The sequence below is a fragment of the Ciona intestinalis genome, chromosome 4, assembly GCF_000224145.3.
Source record: "Ciona intestinalis chromosome 4, KH, whole genome shotgun sequence".
Lineage (NCBI taxonomy): Eukaryota > Metazoa > Chordata > Ascidiacea > Phlebobranchia > Cionidae > Ciona > Ciona intestinalis.
The window spans coordinates 1,720,622-1,738,984 of record NC_020169.2 but is presented as its reverse complement, the minus strand read 5'-3'; the positions used below and the strand labels follow the sequence as shown (position 1 = coordinate 1,738,984).

The window sequence follows — 18,363 nt, the reverse complement described above, 5'->3', positions numbered from 1 at the left end:
GGGATGTTTTCATATGTCAGTGAAGCCCTTTCGAACTGAAGCCTTGTGTAGTTGTGCAACTTTGCTTTATACTGTTTTACATTCGGGATTTCTTCTTGAAGTTCTTCCACCGTCTTTGCATCTTCATCTCCCATTAAATCCACAAAACTCTAATAAAATAACTGAATAATATTGATGATTTTTCGTTCGGTATATCCCTATTACCTGAATACTGTCTGCAATGAATGAATGTGAACCGTCTATCAACACAAGGTTTATAGTTTCCTTTTTCTTTGACAATTGCATTGCCATTTCAAAAGCAACACAAGCTCCAAATGAATAACCAACTAAATTGTAGCTTTGCTGTTTCCCAACTACTTCCAAATAATGTGAAGCCAACTCCTCTATTGTGGTTAATGGTGCCTTCTCTGTAAAATTAAGACCAAAACCATTTCCTATAAGGTGTTTTGTAATATCTTTGAAAACCAGACTTGATCCACCAATGGGGTGAACAAAGAACCAAGGCATGGTTTTTACATCGTTGGAATCATTCAATTTTATGAGTGCTTCTGGGTGTACCGTCACAAAGAGATCTTGTTCTGTGTCGTTTCTAACATAATTTTTGTTTCCGCCATTAGCAGAGAGCTTTTCCAATTTTTCAAATGTCATCTGCTGTACGTCATTTCCAGTTAATTTAAAGCCATAATTTCTCTCTAACATCTGACTTATTTCCACAGCCATTAATGAATCCATACCCATGTTGGCAATATGTACATTTTGTTTCTCCATTTTGTAATCCTATAACAAAAAAACATTTATAAAAGTAATAACATCCACAAATCATATAATGAACTTTCCTATACCTACCTTTATTCCCATCAAATTTGCTACAGCTTGCGGCATTGTTATTTTTGAGTCCTTTTTTACTAAAAGCGAGGTATCTTTTGGTGCAACCACGATACTAAGGACGGTCACATGTTTGCATTGTGAAAGAAAGACATCCAGTGTCTAAAACACAAGATTTTAATTGGTTTGAAATCTGAAATTAATATTTGTCTTAATTGTCTATCTAATATTATAATCAAATAAATGAATTCCAATTATTTATCCTCGCGGGATGGGCAAAAGTCAACAGAAGTTATAGAACAATATTAACAATTGTCCTATTTGGTACATTCTCCCCCATATGTAAATATACCTTTAGAGATGATTGCATGGATTGTGGAAGGGAACCACCAACTTTTTGATCACCAATAATTTCAGCAGCAATACCTACATCACCAATTGCTCCCCACTGAATCGCTAATGCTGGAAACCCATCACGCTCTCTCATTTCACAAATCCTTTCCATAAACGAGTTTGCATAACCATAGTTGGTTTGTCCCACATTGCCTCTAGCACTTGAAACTGATGAGAACACTACAAAGTGTTCTAAGTTTGGACATAATTCTCGTGAATACCTGTGAAATTTAATAAACATAATACATTCGCATTACTTGTATAAAATTGAGTAACCTTTCCTACCTGTCTAAATTTTGTACCCCGTCGCACTTTACGCGACAAACTTCACTAAAAGATTCTGGTGACTGGTTCATGAACAGTGCATCTTTTAGAACCATGGCCAGATGAAAAATACCACCCACATTATGAGTTAAAATTTCTTTTGCCCCATCTGCTGTGCTTACATCAGCGGTGCTTATGATGACCTTTACGTCTTCTGATTTCCACTTGCGGATGTATAGTTGTTGATATGCAGTGTTTGCTCCTTTAATGAAAAAATATATATCATTTTCACCATTGTACTGCATAGGCAAGTTTCTGTGATACCTGATCTTGTGGTTAGCAAAACATGTCTTGCTCCTCTTTCTACCATCCAGTTGCAAAGTTCTAATCCAAACCCACCAAGTCCTCCAGTAATGACATACGTTAATTTTGAATCAAACGTTGTTCTGAAAGTGCTGTTGGTGTTATATATTGAACCCCGATACAATTCCAAAAAAATGATCACCTATTTACGACATCTATCTCACTATCCGTGTCTTTAACTTTTATCAAAGTAACTCTGCCGTCTTGTTCTTTTGTCAACTGGCGAAGGGCATCTTGAATTTGGTACCTTATGATATAGAATATGCTTTACATTTGAATAACGTGTATAAAGTTGTTGCAATACTTTGAAAATATAGTTCTTCGTATAGGTTTAACAATGCCAGTGTTGATACCGTCTCTTAGGAAGTTTGTTAATTGCTCACGATCAAGCATGGCATCATCAAAGAGGCATTCCGGCGTAACACTGCAGTAAGAAGCGGTTGCCCGAAAATGCATTGAGCCTTTAAAATATTTGGAATGTTTTAAATGACTGAATATTTTTTGCAGTAAAACAGTTCACCTGATTTGACATCCGAACTTGTTTCATAGTTTTCTATCTCTATAATTCTTCCGTATTTTGAAATTGACCGAAAAGCGTTCTGACGGATTGTTGAAGTTGTGTTTGTCAAAACCAAGTCCATTCCTGTGGAAATACATTTTAAAAAGGATTAATATATCATTTTTAATGTACCAAGTTTCTCTAAAACGTTTTAATCACACCTCTCCCATTTGTTTTGGTCATCAGGTAATCCAACGAAGCTGTCTTCGAATCATTGATTTTGAGGTTTGGTACGCCCATAAACCTTTCTTTCAAGTATGCTTTGGTTTCTTCCGACGATACTGTAACGGTGATATCACATTCTGCTCCAACTGCAATGCCTATTGCAGCTTCTGCAAATGCGCTCTCTCCATCTGTAATGAGTACTCTTTCACCTTTCCGTATCCTACCCTTTTCCACAATTGCGTAAAACGCAATGCAATAAGCATACGGCACAGTTGCGGCATCACATAAACTCCTGTAGCGAATAATAGTTTTAGTTTTATTTTCATTGCATAGTTACGCGCACATTTATACCATTGATCAGGAACTTTCCAAAGGTAGGTAGTTTCAATTTGTACATGGGTTGCCAATCCTCCAGTTTGAACTATACCCATCACCTTTTCATTTTTTTCGTTAAAACCACTAAATCCCGTGCCGAAAAACATATCAAACCATTCGGGATTATCTGCAATCACAAACAGTTTTATTTATCCTTCTTATCGAAACTTTTCAAATTTGTAAGAGTCCGTTTTACCGGCCAATGTATCTTCTTGAAGTTTGCCTGATGCCATTACAACATCTTTATTACTCAAGGACGCGTAAGCAACAGCACATTCTAAAGGTTCACTGGATGTTTCTTGCATTGTAATCCACTTCAACGTTGAAATATCAGCTTGAACAGTTTGTTTTACCCAGGCTCGGTTCACTTTCACCTGAAAAGACCAAACCAGTAACGAAAATATCTTTGTAGTGGTACAGAAAAATTGTATACCTGTGTTTGTCGTTCAATGTTCGTATGTCTAAATGTCCCCAATTGGCCACTTTCAAACACATTAAATGTAAGATTCCTCTTTATAATTTCGTCCATTGAAATTGGAAGATTATCACCATCATAAATCAAGCACCTATATTAAAATTAAAATCACATAAACAAGTTTATTCTTGTTTCTTAGTTTTTTTAAGCAATTAGGTTTACCTGATTTGCTTACTGCCGGGCTCTTTTCGTAAACATTTCATTAAGCCTGCCAAACCGCTATTCGTTTTTTTCCCAATCAGCCATATTTCTTCCGCATCATTTGCTACACTTTCCTTTAAAATAAATTAAAAGCAAGTTACATTTTTATATTTTCCATGTATAAACAATTACCTGTAGTTCCTCGACCCAAGAGAATCCGTTGGAATGATCCACTGTTATTCCAATGCGATTATCACGTAATGCAATTTGACTTCTGCACAGCAAGAGATGGCTGCCTAATTTTTCGTCCGATTTGTGTACAATTATTTCAAGGTTTAAGTCCTTCAAACTCTTTTTTATCTGTTCAAAAATTATATTTTGTACTAGCTCTATGACACTACCTTCTGTAGTTATTTTATCACAATACCTGTTCAATAGGAACATATTTCATGACCATCGTGTTATCAATGGATGTGCACATATTTTTCCACATGTTTTGCGCAAGCGTTTGCTGGGTGATTTCGTGTAGAAGTATGAAGCCTTTGTTTGCCGAGACACAGGCAATTGCGTTCTGTAACACCTGTTTGGCCGCCTTTTCACCTAACAAGTAAAGATCAAATTAACAGCAAACACCAAAAAGATGTCACCTTTAACACTTCTCCGAGCTTAAGCGTTGTTATTACCTTGTTGAAACAACCTGTGGGTGACAATCAGATCTAAATTCATAAGGCTTGGTGGTGGTTTGAAATGTGACCAAGAGTCCCAAGATGACAATTCTCCTTCTTGAAAGCCCAACGGACTATAGTCATACTCAATGGTTGTATCAGAATCCAGGTGTTGCGTTATTATTTCACGGAGGTGGTGCACTGGATTATAAGGTTCATAAACAAAATTGATGACCGTAATGATTTTGTTCATCACAGTACGAATCGCTAAAGAATCTGCGTTGGTTTACTTTAACAATTCATACCTTGGTGATTACCAAAATATGTATTCGGTATCTCTGCTACTCTCACGTAGTTGTCTGCATTTTCTAGAAATACATCTAGCGTTGTTGCCATGCAGTTTGTATTGGAGACGCAATAATTTAACAGAGGATCAAACACAAGATCAGAAATGTGTTCTTTAACCATTTCTTCCTTGGATTTGTTTCTCAAAAGAACTGCAGTTAAAAAAAACAAACTTAGTTTTAGTGGAAACTTTACGCAATATATGATTGGACTCACCATTATTCTGAGCCAGATTAATTACCATTCGCAGCAAATGGACGTTCGCTACTGATCGTTCAAAATCGTAAAAGTCGAAGTTTTTTCCAAGCCCGTTGTTGTTTGTTGTCTTTGAAGGTGAGGGACTTGAAGTGAAAAATTTATTGATGTATTCTTCCAGAACTTTTGCGTACAATTGAACCACATCATCCTGTTCAGCAACTTCCGTTTCGATATTGGGTACGAATGTGTACTTTTTCAGCAGTGGTTGTTCAGTTTGCCCTCGCCGTGTTGCGACGACGGTCTCAATTTCGCTTACTTCACAACAACCGGAAGAAACCACTTTCTTAAAGTTCCTAAAAATATTTTCGTATATTAATTTCATGGTGAGGTTACAGAAATTCAAGCAAACAAACGTATTTCCTTTCCGAGTTAAGATAAGCTCATATATTTTATAAAATTGAACAACAGACATCAATATTTAGCAAACCGACCTCTTCATTACAGGTATGACTATTTCGTCAGATCCGGACTCCAATGTTTGTGGTACAATTTTTATTCCTCCAATGCTAATTGGAAGTTTTAACTCTTGTCTTGGAGTTTCCACCAACTCCAATTGAAACATTCCGTCCAAAAACGTTACGTAATTACCATCAAAGGGTATTTCAGCATATTGACCTGTAATAAGAAACAAACGATTAGAAAACAACTATATTCACTGATTTATAGATTACCATTTTGTGTGGCCGAACGTATTGCTTGAAATTTCCCTTTGTACTGATAACCGGAGAGCCGCATTTTTCTGTATATTTCTTTTTGTGTTAAAATTTTCTCACAATTTTCCTGCACTTTTTGGAACGTTTCAATAGATCCTTCAAACTTCTGTAGTTTACCAAGGCAAACTATATTACCGTTTTCAGACACTTGAAAACTGTTGTCAGTTGGAATAAGGTTTACGACAAATTCGATTTTACCTAAAACAAAACACCAATATCTAAAACGCGTTTAAAAAGTTATTGAAAAACCATACCAGAAACTGGGAGTGTAGTTGCTCTTTGTATTTTTACTTTATTAAACTGAACGGGAAAACCAGCCATGTCGACTTGATGGTATTTTGCGAACGATTTCCAGGCCAATTGTATATAAAGGGCTGCTGGAAGAATCGCGCGTCCATCTATGACATGTCCACTGAGGTAACTATTTTCTGAGTCACTTGAGAAGTCTAAAATAAAATTTGTTATACCTGCTTTGTGTTGTGTAAATACTTATAAGGTACCAAGTATGTGATGCGATTCCAACTGGTTGTCCACTTGCTGAGCAAAATACGCTTCTGGTCCGGGAACATACCACGATTCCGCGTGGTCCCAGTCGTTTGGAAACTGTAGCAGCTCTTTCGGGGTTGGGAGTGGTCTTCTTGGTAAAATCCCTTCAAGGTTTATATCAACACAAAGACAATGAAGTTTGCCAAGACCTTTTAACAAAGTCTGAATTCCATTTTCTTCTTTGCGGTCAGCCAGAACCACTCTATCACAATTTAATGGGAGAGACTTCTTCAGTACCGGCTATAAAATGCTCCAAATTATATAGCTATCAATATGTATTTTCTCTCTATATATACTCAACTATATTTGAAAAATGATTTTACCGACTTGATAACAGGTGTCACCGTTTTTTAAATTTGTTTCATCCTATACATCCTGAACTATGTGACCTTATTTTGCCTAGAGGTAAGTCAGGTTATAAAGATAAAACTACCTGCATCAAAGCATGTGGTGCTATTTCAATAACAATGACATCACTAGGCATCTTTTGTACGCCTTCATGGAATCGAACAACATTTCGTAGGTTATTGGCATGGTATTCTGCCGAACAGCTCAAAGTTTCGATATCATTTTCTTCATGAGAATATGATGCAGTAAATTTTTTTATAGAGGTTGAAATCCAGTTTTTGGAACGTTTCTTTGGCTCTTTGATAATCTGATAATGGTTTTAAAAGATCAAATCATGCGCTGATTTCACAGCTAAAAGTTTACCTTTCTGATCTCGTTTAAAAATCTTGGATACACCAACTGCATGTCCTTAGAATGAAAGGCAATGTCACTTGTGTTGACCATCCTCGCAAAAACCTTTTCTTTTTGTAATTTTTCCACAATAGTTGTGATAGCATCTTTCGGTCCGGTTAGGGTCACAGAGTTGTTTGAATTGTGACAAGCCGGCGCCACTTCTCCTCCTTCGCACAATTTTTCACAATCTTCCCAAGTTAGACCTGCATCGGTGTGCATTTTTAATGAACTTTTTTGTTATCTTAAACATTTTCATAGACCCTTCTACAGGCTACACGGGTCGTTTGTGGTTATAAGTAAACATTGCCGTAAAAATGAATCTCTTTATTAAATCTTTGTTTACCGACTGCCGCCATAGCTCCAACAGGAAGTTTTGCCTCTATGATACACACCCCTCGAAGATACGCTATTTGTATTGTTTGTTCCAACGTTAAGCACCCGTCAGCATAGCTGCATGCAAGTTCTCCCACGGAGTGTCCGATTACTCCTGATTGCCTTATTCCTATGGACCTCAGTAAATCGATCAGACCAATCTATGAATAAGTTTACAATTATTTTAATAACTTAACAATTTTGTTATAGTAGGGTGGGGGGAAGGTGGGACACCTTTATATTCTATTTTCTCGTACATTTTGGTAGTAAACAAGAACATTCAAAGAATTATAAAACCTTGTCCTGGCGACTTTCATAGACCGTTGTTAATTGTTTAAAACACGACCAGGATATTTATATATTTTGTGCTAAAGGTGTCCCATCTTCCCCCACCCCACTATATGTTGCGGTTACGAGTTATCACACCTGAACTGCCACCAGTCCTACGACAGAATTGACAAGATTGTCGTAGGTTGTGGAGTTAGACCCAATTATCAATTCCTTAACGTTAAAGTTGTAATCTTTTAACGCATCAGTACAAGCATCAATAGATTTCGCAAATACGGGAATCTGCAGCAGATGTCTTCCCATGCCATTCCACTGGCTTCCCATACCTGTGTGTGTTGTAATATTATGTGCATCTATTCTATATCTCTTACATTTTACATCAAAATTCAATGTTTACCTGTGCATATAAACCAAATATCTCTGCGTGGTTTTGCTTTTTCAAAGTTAGCTATAGGCTCTGTGTCGTTTTCTCCTTTCTTTATAATAAATCCGCGATATGGGTGTTTTGATGTCGCAACCTCTGCCAGTTTGTTGGTCATTGAAAATCGGGAGATTGGGCAGTTGCTAAAGTATTCAAGTTTCTCTGGAAATAAGTAAACGTGTCCACCAATGAATCTAAAATTATTGACAAAAACAAACCTTTTATGCCATTTTCGGTTCGACCAGTGAGCAAAGCGATGGTCGGTTGTTTTATTTCATTTGCGGGCTTATCATGTTCACTGGATCGAAGAATAACATGTACGTTGGTACCGCCGAACCCAAACGAGTTAACACCAACCATGATAGTTTTCGGTAGTTTTGTGTTTTCCGTGACGACCCTTAGGCGGTTTTCCAATAGCCCTGTGCGTGCATACGTGACAAATAGAACGTCAAGCAAGCAGTTTAAATGTATTTTTAGTAAGGGTGTTTTATATTATTAATATTACCTTTAATTTCCGGATTCGGCTGCTTAAAGTGCAGATTTGAGGGCATAACCCCCATCTGCATTGCCACTGCACACTTGACCACTCCGCATAAACCACTAGCGGATTCACTGTGACCCATATTTGATTTGACTGAGCCTACCAGCAGCGGTTGTTTTCTTCCTTCTTTGCACATTACTTGATCAATGGCGTTAAGCTCTTGCGGATCACCAGCCTTTGTTTTGCAAAATGTTAATGTTACAGTGAATCAAGTTTTATATTTGCAAAACCATACCTTGTTCCAGTTCCGTGTGCTTCCACGTAATCAACAGCGCATGGATCAGCGCCGCATTCGCTGTAGGTGTCTTCGAGTAAGCGAGCTTGCTGAATGCCTTTAGTTTAAAGTTTAAATAAACTTGTGTGATAATCCACGCAGCGGTGTGTTGTTTAATGCCAGATTTCATGTTTTTAGGAGTGACAAAATTCAAAAACAATAAGTGGTTTTAGTACCTGAAGGATATGTGATACCCTCTGTTGTTTTTCCGTTTGAATTGGTCCGGGCGTTAAGAATTTCGCAATAGCTTCGGACAGCCATAGATTTTCTTTGTAAATAAACGGCTACAACTGCTTCTGATCTCACGTAACTTAAACATAAACAAACAAAAAAACGATGAAGGCGACATACGTGTACAATCACTCATCCTATACAGTATATACAATCAGCCAATTACTCATCCGATAACTACCTACCCGTTTGCTGATGAATCGAACGACTTGCAGGATCCGTCGGACGATAACATATTAAATTGCTGACACATAAGCGACCCATGTGGCTTATGAATCACGTTGGTGCCGCCAACAATTGCAGCATCACAATAGCCATCTCTTATTGCGACGAATGCATTTTGCAGTGCAAGTGTGCTTGACGAACATGCTGTATCCATTGAAACGCTTGTGCCTTTATAAATTGAAACGTCAACATAAACGATTCTTCACGTATATAGTAGGGTGGGGAGATCGCTATACAATAGTTACAATATGGTAAAAAAAACATATTTTTTTGTTTATTAGCAGATGGATGGTCGTAAAAAGTAAAATAAAATCCGACTTTAAGTGTAACTTTTAGTCACCTTTAACGTCGAAAAAGTAACTGATTCGATTCGCCATCATCGAGCTAAAGCACCCGGTCATTACGTATCCTTCCGTCGTATCTGGATCTTTTGTCAATGCCTCCCGTACTTCTGAGCTGCTGTTTCCAACCCATACTCCCGTGTTGGAACCCGCAATGGAACTTGGGTTTACGCCTGCGCATAAGCAAAGCTAAATTGAATACATTTTTAAAGAGACAGAATGGCTTGTGAAGCGTAAAACTTATATTTTTACAGCCATTAAAAGAAGCAACAAAACTGTTTACCAGCATCTGTCACAGCTTCGTACACGACTTCAAGTAGCATTCGAAGTTGTGAATCCATGTTATTTGCTTGCTTTGGGTGGATTTCAAAGAAAGATGCGTCGAACTTTTCGAGGTTTTTTAATTTTCCATTTCTCTTTGGTAGACCCCATAAACCTAGTGAAAAGGCCTTTATGTGAAACATTCCTCTTATTCGAGACTCATTTTTTTATTGTTGCTCTGAAGACGTCAAGTAGAGCGATTAATAGTAACAGCGCGTTAGGCGCAGACTAAAAGCAAACCAGTGCGGTTTCGTCTCATATTTTTCGACTTTTAACGCATCATTGCGTTTAAAAAGCACTACACCGAGACCTTTTATAATATAGAATTGTTCGGAATTGTTTTACCTGGTTTCCAGCGGCGGTCATCTTCTGTAACGAGATCAACTTTATTTAGAAGATTTGTCCAAAACTCCTCCACGTTTTCCGATTCCGGAAATCTTCCCGAAATACCGCTAATCACAATACTTTCCATATTGTTAGATGTGACCAACTGTAGCTTATAATGTTGTTTATAAAAAAATATTCAGCTCAATATATTATACATATAACAATTAGGTAAAGCAAGTATAATATTGTACAGTGAATCTATCATTGGAAAATACACGTAAATAACACGAAATAATACTGTACGCTTAAAAAAAGTCTCATCCGACAAAGCGTCCCTTCTTTCCCCACTCTACTATAATATAAACTGCGCTTAGGGGTCTCAGTTGGCCTAACAGTATCTGTCGACATTCGTTTTGGGCGTTACGCAGAAGCATGCAGAAAGGTCAGTAGATCACATCACATATGTCTGTCTCATCCGCTGGTTAAAAACTGACCTTTATATAGTCACTATTTTCCCGCGCATAGCGTTACATAAGCACTGCGTAGATGCGCTCACGATTCATGACGAGTTACAGACAAACACTTCCTTTTTTCACAGAAAAAATAAATCATGTTATAGACAGTTGCAGATTTTTTTACCTATAAACATGATTAAGTGTCCGTGTCCTGCAATAATCTACTCCAATAAGTTTCTCGTGTAAATGTAAAACTAACCTTGATAAACATGCATAATAAAAACTTACATTGTCAAATGTAGGCTATGTCTCAGCTGCGTTGTTAAAAAACTAACAATTCCGGTCGGTATTTTTAACCTAATTAAAGACTTACAAAAACATTGCCTCAGAGGAAACTAAAGTCAAATTTTATGATTGGTATAGAGGAAGTCATATTCAGTTGATTTAATTTATTTTTTCCGTTTAAAATGGTGCCGTTTTCAAGTTATCATCACTTATATTTTTTGGCGAAGTCACAGCAGATGGTTTATGGTTGTGCGCAGATATTGGCGCAGCATAGCTCTTAATTGGAAAACGTGAAATTTTCAAATGAAATTATTTTAACATCTTAAAACATCTAAATATTTGTTTTAATAAAGTTAGTTCAACGAATGTAGAATAAACCCTACTGCAGTGATTTGTTCTAGACGCTGCGTAGAAGTATAGCGCGCAGGTCTGTTTTGTTATAACTAGCATTACCAGACGCTATTTTTTCGCGTACCTAACGACCTATATATAATATTTCGTTCATGCCCCCAAAAAACGTGACATATTTTCGTGTCCAGAGCATGAAATATCAGTGACAGCAGACAACTAAACTTTTTTTAGAAAAAAAAAAACGTCGTGCTATGAATGGTCGAAGATGTTCTATTTTCTAAGCATCGAAGATGCTTCCTGCCACTCAATATTCTAGGTAATTAAGTTGCTGGAGTAATTATAACACTTAACCTGATAAAGCTGTATACTAGCAATGCTTCGTAGTTGCTTACTCACAAACCACGGTGTACTGCAAACGTTCAAGCGAACTAAAACATCAAACAATGTACAAGCGGTGTGTATATGGGCTAATAGATCGCTAATGAGAGGTTCATATGCAAGTCTGTTTAGAGTTTGTGAATGTTCGGCTATATATATGTTCAGTGTGGGTAGAATACCACCCCGTGTCTTACAGTAATTACTCTTGAAAACAACGTGGTTTCCCATACGACCGGAAAAACCATATAAAGCTTTTAAGCACACTTGAAAGGTTGAAGTGAGCTCGTTGACTATAAAAAATTTACCAGTATTCAGAACGTCAGCTATGCTCTTTTAAATTGCAGCTATGCTGTTTCCGCGGTTTTTGCACACGTCAAGCCATTAATCAATCTACTTCCATATATAGGTTACATCACTGCAAATCAGCGGCATTTTTGGCATACTTTACGGTGATATTGTATATAATATGTGTACTTATAAATTTTAAATGTCGATCAGTGGTGGTGTGGCATTTCTGTTTTAATGATGCGCAAAACAAATATGTATGCGCTTGGTCACTATATCTCAGACCAACGCCGTTTTAATAAAACTGTTCGAATAAACTCGTAGACGCGCTGAGCAAACAACATCTGCTGGCAATTGCTGACTCGACAAACGCAATACTTTCGGAAAAGCTTGGACATAAACTTAGCTATACATATAATATAGTAGATTGGTGAATTTGTAGCAGCCAATTCAGGCCCACATGTAAACTAAAAAGGGTAAACAACGCTGCTGGACGCCAAACCTATATATAGTAGGGTGGAGGAAGGTGGGACATCTTTTCATTCCATTTTCTCGTCCAATTTTGTAGGAAACAAAGAACCTTCAAAAAGTTATTAAACCGTATCCTTACGACTCCTATAGGCCGTTGTTAATTTCCAAAAAAAAACGATTAGGATATTTAGATAATATGTGCTAAAGGTGTCCCGTCTTTCCCCACCCTATACCATATATATTATTTTAAAGTGGTTAAACGAAACTTGTAGCGTAGGCTATACGCTACGACTGCCTGTGGCTAAAAACTAGCAAAATTTTAGCAAAAACTGTTTTAAGCTGAACAAACTTACTTTTAAACGGAAACATTAAATGAACATCTCGTTTGTAGAAATTTCAAGTAACTGATTTTTAAAAGCTGTGTGTGGTTAACCACAGCTCTAACATGCGGAATACGATTGGCCGAGATCGCACGGTTCTTCGTAAATCCCTTGTGCTACAAGGTTTCGTAAGAGGTGTGCAAGTGCGTGTGTACAAGCTTGATTACGGGTTAGGTAGTTGTTGCAATAATAGCGGTCGACCACCTTCGAGTCTTTACAGGTGCAGTCGTAGTTGAATATAAAGTCTCTATCGGCTTCACAAGAGATAAGTCGATCGCCATATCGCACCTGACGGAATTTAAACGGTAAATTCGTCAAATTGTAGATAACTGGATATACATTTAATTATTCTGCAAACCTCTGTTGGAGTGTTGTTGTCGTCCATTTTGCGGACCTGTGCTCTTATATCAAACCATTTCAGCACGTACTGGCACTCGTTTCCGCCATAACACTGTTGGCATTTACATGTCAAAAAATCTTGGCCAATCCACTGTCCTGTCTCTGAGCAAGTCCGTTTTATTTTTCCGATGTTCTAAAGTTCGTGAAAGTTAAGTGCATAAGACACGGACTTTTTGGCTAGTTTCAATAAAAAACATTACAGCATACATACGACACAATCATGAGTAGCCTACATCTATAGTGCTCTTCAATCGGTGTGCACCTTAGAGTGCATCAAAATTTGCCAGGGGTGCACCAGTACAAAAAGGTATACAAGGGTGCATCACAAACTTGTTTTCAGCAATAATATATAGTTTCTAACATTTTTAACAAATTTAGCTGCTTTCCTACAGCTTTTTTTATATGAATTCTATATCCACAACTTTAGGGGTTTACCAACCTTAAAAAATGAAGAGCACTGGCCTACATGACACAAGGTATAGGCTTTACTAATGCCATCCCTTTTAACTTCCAAAATCACTAACAAAATTAGGTTTTTGAACCAAGGCGTTGGAAATAAGGTCAATTAATAGTCTTTTTTTTCATAAAGCTACATCAAGCATGAGTTTTGCCAAATTTCTTACCAAGTCCCTGCATTCATATGTACATTCGCTCCCTGAAAAATTTTCATTCGTACATCCCGTTTGTTTAACATCTGTTGATATTGTTTCCGCAGGACAAACTGAAACACGAAGACATATTCTACTAGATTCAACTTTTATTGCCATTTTTTACCCTTCATAGAGTAAGGTGGGGAAAGATAGAACACCCTTTAACTGTATTTTCTTGTCTCATTTATCAGTAAACAAAGAACATTCAAAAAAATATAAAACTATATCCTCACGACTCCCATAAACCGTTGTTAATTGTTTGAAACACAATCAGGATAATTGAATATTATGTGCTAAAGGTGTCCCATCATTCCCCACCCTACTATATATTTTATATTGTTAGACATTTATATATGATATTCCAATGTTGTTAAATATATGACCTCACCTTTCTTACATTCTCCTAAACGACGGTTCCATCGGCCACGTTGTCCGCAAGTGGTAACCGTCGGATATACTTGTTTATAACCCTTATTACATTTGTACGAACACGACGTCTCAACATCGAACTTTCCATATTCGTTTATTGGCGGGTTACACTCGACACTGGCGAGTCCAGAGAAGTTGGAAGTAAAGGGAAGACATTGCGGAAATTTATACTTTTCCGTTGGTGTGACTGTTTTAACTTGCGTTATAATACCGTCGCTTGGTGTTTCTGGGAATACATTACATTAATGTTTTATGTTAGTATTTCACAATACTTATTGCTTGATGAATTACTTTTGTTAAGCTGCGTCACCAGTATCACTACAGTGATAATAAGCAGAAAAACAGTGATCGTTCCGATTAGAGCACACTTTTTCTTTCCGTTAAGTTTGCATGACGTTGCTAAAGGAAATCCAGTTATGACAAGGGATTAGTTAGTATATACTCTATTTCATATATAGTATATAGGGTAAGAAAAGATGAGACACCTTTTCATTCTACTTTCTCGCCCCACTTGATAGTAAACAAAAAACATTCAAAGAATTATTGTTTAAAACACGGTCAGTATATTCGGATATTTGTGGTAAAGTTGTCCCGTCTTCCCCACCCTACTTTATATACTTACTTACTCGTGCGGTCGTTCTTGAGCGCATTGGTTTGATTTAAAAGGTTAGGCGTATATTCTTGTTGGTTGATTAAACACATGTCTTCTTCTGCAATACAAGAGTTTAGCACTTCCCCAATGCGCATGTCGTTTCTGTCATCCCTTTTAGGCTCTTTTATTTCATAACCTTCTTTGGTATATTTAACACCAGGCACGGAGGTGGTGTTTAACATCGATGCTTCTGATACTCCACTATCACGTTCTTCGATCAGCTGCTTTGGATAAGTAGTTTCGTCTCCGAGTTCAGGTTCAAGCGGAGTTTCCTGACTAAATTCGGCGGCTTTTGACGTGTAGCCGGACGATGTCGCACTTGTTAAATTTACCAATCCTTGTCTGCTTTGGTAATTTGTCGATTGCAGGTGTCCTATTTGTAAGTCGCTCGACTTAGTTTCGGAAATCTCTACCTGGCTTGTTCCAGGTGTTTCGCCAATCGCTTGGCTGGGCTGAAATTTATTTGTACGTTATGAATACACAATAAAATAAACTTGTAAAAGCTCACTTGTAATCTTGCCTGCTTTCTAGCTTCCTGTACCGCATCCTTTACATACGGAAGCAGATTTCGTTCATACGCACCACTAAACAACTTTATCATATCTTTGTTAAAGTAGTTTAATTAATATTATAATAAAGTTGGATAAATAATATAGTGTGGTGGGGGAAGATGGGACACCTTTAGCAAGTATTATCCAAATATTCTAATCGTGTTTTAATTAATTAACAACGGTCTTTGGAAGTCGTTGTGATACAGTTTTATAATTCTTTGAATGTTCTTTGTTTACTACTCAATGGAACGAGAAAATAAAGTTAGAATGTGTCTCATCTTTCCCCACCCTACTATATATTACAAACCATTAAAAGTAGGCCTATCGATGGGTTCTTCGTTGTAACATTGCTTCATCATTGTCTGCATAATAAAAGGCGCAGAATCCGGAACTAGTTCAGGATCTGGTCGTGTCCCTTTGTCACGAACAGCCAGAATTATAGCTTGCGGATCCCTCGCGTCTGCATTAATAACCAGTTTAAATCAAATTTAAAACAGTTTACATTTGCAATAGAATAAGTCAAATGCTCCAATCCAGTCGTCACTATAGGTTGCCTGAATTGTCAGCCATAAAAAAAACATAAAAATCTAAAGAACAATCACCCACTAAGTTACATTACTGGTAACTCGTAGGCTAACATCAGGCGTATGAAACAGAACAAACGTGTTATAACGACTGTCGTCTTCCGGCTATCCTAAGTTACATTCATTCGTTTATTGACAAAGAAGCTTGCTCTTTTTCATTCACTGATTCAAGTTAGAGATAAAGTATTCTTACGATGGTATGGTTGCTCGTTTGTCAATAGTTCCCAAAGAAATATTCCGTAGCTGCAGGAAAATTTTACATTATCGCAATCCATAACATCAAGGTGTGCATTAGTGTATAAGTGTTGAAGACTTTTACGTTCGGATGGCTTACCTGTAAGAATCAGATTTGACTGTTGGTTTACAATTAGGGTCTTTTAGATGTTCTGGGGCAATGTGACTGATTGTACCTCTAATTCGCCCGTCTTTTTTGTCGTTTACTAAACAACGATATTTATTATTAGATTGTATGCAAATACTTATTGTTGAAAACCAATTCGTTGTTTACCTGTAACTGCTTGAATAGATAACGTTCTGCTTAAAGCGGAGAGGGTGTGCATTTGAGAGAGTCCAAAATCGCACAACTAAAAATTAACGTTTACAGATTTTTTTAAAAAGATTTAAACCTATGATTTACCATTTTTAAATTGTGAAACAGACCTTTACGTTCAAGTCCTGTTCCAAGAGAACATTTTGCGATTTAAGGTCAAGATGTAAAATTCTTCGTGGTTGTATTCCGTGTAAATAAACCATTCCCTGGATCACCTTTATAACATTTAACACTATTAATGTTTTACTTTAATGTTATAGTATTTTGAGGTAAGATGAAATTGTGTTAGCACCTAAACCGCTTATTTCCTGATCATGTTTTGAAAAAATAAAGAAATCTTCGTTACAGCCGCGGGGCTAAGGTTAAATAATGTAACATATACAAACAATAAGCACACAAATCTAAATAACGTGATATAGACATACAACACAATTGTGGTGTAGTAGGGTGGGGGAAGACGAGACAAATTTTGGCACATAATACACAAATATCCGTAAGAAAACGGTTTGATTATTCTTTAAATATTCTTTGTTTTTTAACAACTGGCACGTGAATGAGAATGAAAACACGTCCCATCTTACTCCGCCCACGGCCTATTGGAGATATATCTATATATACTAGATAATATGTACATCTATATATCTCTAGTAGCCAGTGCTCCACCTTACAATACTTATCACATTTTTTGTACCTGATATGCTATCCTCGCCTTTAAAGGCCATAGTTTTATTGTGGTGTCTGAAGTTAAGTCGTTGTAAGATAGCGCTCTAAAGAAGTTCGCACATGATTCGTTTTCAGCGTATTCCATCACGATAGAAAACTGAGTGTCGCTAAAGTTCAATCCCACCATGGAAATAACATACGGCGAATTTAACCGCCACATGATTTTTGCTTCATTTTGCAAATATTTTATATCCCTGAAATTTAAACACAGAGCTATTACTTGGTTAAAGTAGTTTTAATAGTTTGTGCTTACCGTTCCGGTATTCCACCTTTGAGTAGTTGTTTTTTCACGACTTTTCTAGGTATTAGTTCATTATTCCTGCGGTAATTGCAAAAGCAACTTGACCGAAACCCCCTGTTCCAATTACTTCAAGTTGTTTAAGCTGACTGTCTTGTATAACTGGTATGACATCGATACTGTTCAAATTCTCAGCCATAATCAATCTATTGCGGCAATACCTTAAAATTACTACTTAATTTAGATAAGTAAATTGCGCGTAATAACAAGCATGGTATGCAAACAAGACAATTTGTGCTTATAACGGCTAACTCGAGTTACTACATGTAGCCGAAAATTTTTGTGTGAGGGAATCATTTGTAGTTTAACAGATTTTTTGAAACCCACCGTTTGCAAATCTTAGTAACACCCATTTCGCAATAAGTTAATTATAAATTATAGTTGAACTCATCACAAACAATATCCGTTATAGCTCTAGCAGTGGCCTTAAAGTCTATGTAATTTCGAGTTTAATTATTACCCGTTTGCTTGACTGGTAAACACATGCGGTTAAGCGTTTTATAACAGAATATCTTTCAAGTGTTTAGAAAATAATAATTATTAACTCATGTGTACGGACGTAATTACCAAATTCTGATCCGATATGGATTCCACAGCCGCGTGGTGGCACTAGAAGTCATTTAATTACAGTTGGCTAACAGTTTTTTATTTACGTGATTTTATCACTTAGAAAAAAAAGTGATTGATCGTCTTTCCGTCATACTCTTAATCTCGTTTGAACACACAATAAGCAAAACATTTGAAACAATGTCA

The 18,363-nt window shown here is 36.9% G+C and overlaps 2 protein-coding genes across 4 annotated transcripts in view; both read right to left on the bottom strand.

Annotated features, from left to right (window-relative positions):
* Positions 1-10,779, bottom strand: part of LOC100181277 (fatty acid synthase) — an 11,455-nt gene extending 676 nt beyond the window's left edge. The window contains exons 1-36 of one of the 3 annotated variants that reach the window (XM_026834159.1): positions 10,188-10,779; positions 9,805-9,957; positions 9,521-9,694; positions 9,141-9,348; positions 8,901-9,034; positions 8,692-8,782; positions 8,415-8,632; positions 8,128-8,328; positions 7,886-8,071; positions 7,627-7,814; positions 7,172-7,361; positions 6,799-7,031; positions 6,521-6,742; positions 6,042-6,327; positions 5,796-5,987; positions 5,500-5,739; positions 5,260-5,443; positions 4,787-5,121; positions 4,531-4,722; positions 4,244-4,426; positions 3,988-4,160; positions 3,753-3,920; positions 3,582-3,694; positions 3,378-3,510; positions 3,141-3,318; positions 2,921-3,071; positions 2,566-2,861; positions 2,366-2,488; positions 2,150-2,306; positions 1,988-2,092; positions 1,807-1,928; positions 1,504-1,744; positions 1,256-1,439; positions 847-987; positions 205-777; positions 1-149 (exon numbers count right to left, since the gene is read on the bottom strand). In XM_026834159.1, coding sequence (XP_026689960.1) covers positions 1-149; positions 205-777; positions 847-987; positions 1,256-1,439; positions 1,504-1,744; positions 1,807-1,928; positions 1,988-2,092; positions 2,150-2,306; positions 2,366-2,488; positions 2,566-2,861; positions 2,921-3,071; positions 3,141-3,318; positions 3,378-3,510; positions 3,582-3,694; positions 3,753-3,920; positions 3,988-4,160; positions 4,244-4,426; positions 4,531-4,722; positions 4,787-5,121; positions 5,260-5,443; positions 5,500-5,739; positions 5,796-5,987; positions 6,042-6,327; positions 6,521-6,742; positions 6,799-7,031; positions 7,172-7,361; positions 7,627-7,814; positions 7,886-8,071; positions 8,128-8,328; positions 8,415-8,632; positions 8,692-8,782; positions 8,901-9,034; positions 9,141-9,348; positions 9,521-9,694; positions 9,805-9,957; positions 10,188-10,314 — 6,944 coding nt within the window. In that variant the 5' untranslated portion in view covers positions 10,315-10,779. Of the gene's footprint in view, positions 150-204; positions 778-846; positions 988-1,177; positions 1,440-1,503; positions 1,745-1,806; positions 1,929-1,987; positions 2,093-2,149; positions 2,307-2,365; positions 2,489-2,565; positions 2,862-2,920; positions 3,072-3,140; positions 3,319-3,377; positions 3,511-3,581; positions 3,695-3,752; positions 3,921-3,987; positions 4,161-4,243; positions 4,427-4,530; positions 4,723-4,786; positions 5,122-5,259; positions 5,444-5,499; positions 5,740-5,795; positions 5,988-6,041; positions 6,328-6,520; positions 6,743-6,798; positions 7,032-7,171; positions 7,362-7,626; positions 7,815-7,885; positions 8,072-8,127; positions 8,329-8,414; positions 8,633-8,691; positions 8,783-8,900; positions 9,035-9,140; positions 9,349-9,520; positions 9,695-9,804; positions 9,958-10,187 lie in introns of all 3 variants that reach the window. The other 2 variants (XM_018811726.2, XM_026834160.1) reach the window with 2 other exon arrangements.
* Positions 10,780-12,570: 1,791 nt separating this feature from the next.
* LOC113474192 (STE20-like serine/threonine-protein kinase) lies at positions 12,571-16,825 on the bottom strand. Its single transcript, XM_026834224.1, has 12 exons — positions 16,700-16,825; positions 16,548-16,623; positions 16,374-16,479; positions 16,233-16,282; positions 15,763-15,915; positions 15,413-15,507; positions 14,879-15,356; positions 14,544-14,651; positions 14,212-14,478; positions 13,797-13,894; positions 13,133-13,306; positions 12,571-13,062 (listed from the first exon to the last, which is right to left on the bottom strand). Exons 1-12 carry the CDS (start codon positions 16,790-16,792, stop codon positions 12,835-12,837), a joined length of 1,926 nt encoding a protein of 641 aa, XP_026690025.1. The 5' UTR covers positions 16,793-16,825; the 3' UTR covers positions 12,571-12,834.
* Positions 16,826-18,363: the final 1,538 nt, after the last annotated feature.

Excerpts from the sequence above, each read along its gene's own strand:
- LOC113474192 (XM_026834224.1), bottom strand. The coding sequence starts at position 16,792 with ATGGTTTATTTACACGGAATACAACCACGAAGAATTTTACATCTTGAC. Across the intron at positions 13,895-14,211 it reads TTTAGGAGAATGTAAGAAAG|TTTGTCCTGCGGAAACAATA; the intron begins GTGAGGTCATAT and ends TTCGTGTTTCAG. Across the intron at positions 13,307-13,796 it reads CATATGAATGCAGGGACTTG|AACATCGGAAAAATAAAACG; the intron begins GTAAGAAATTTG and ends CACGAACTTTAG.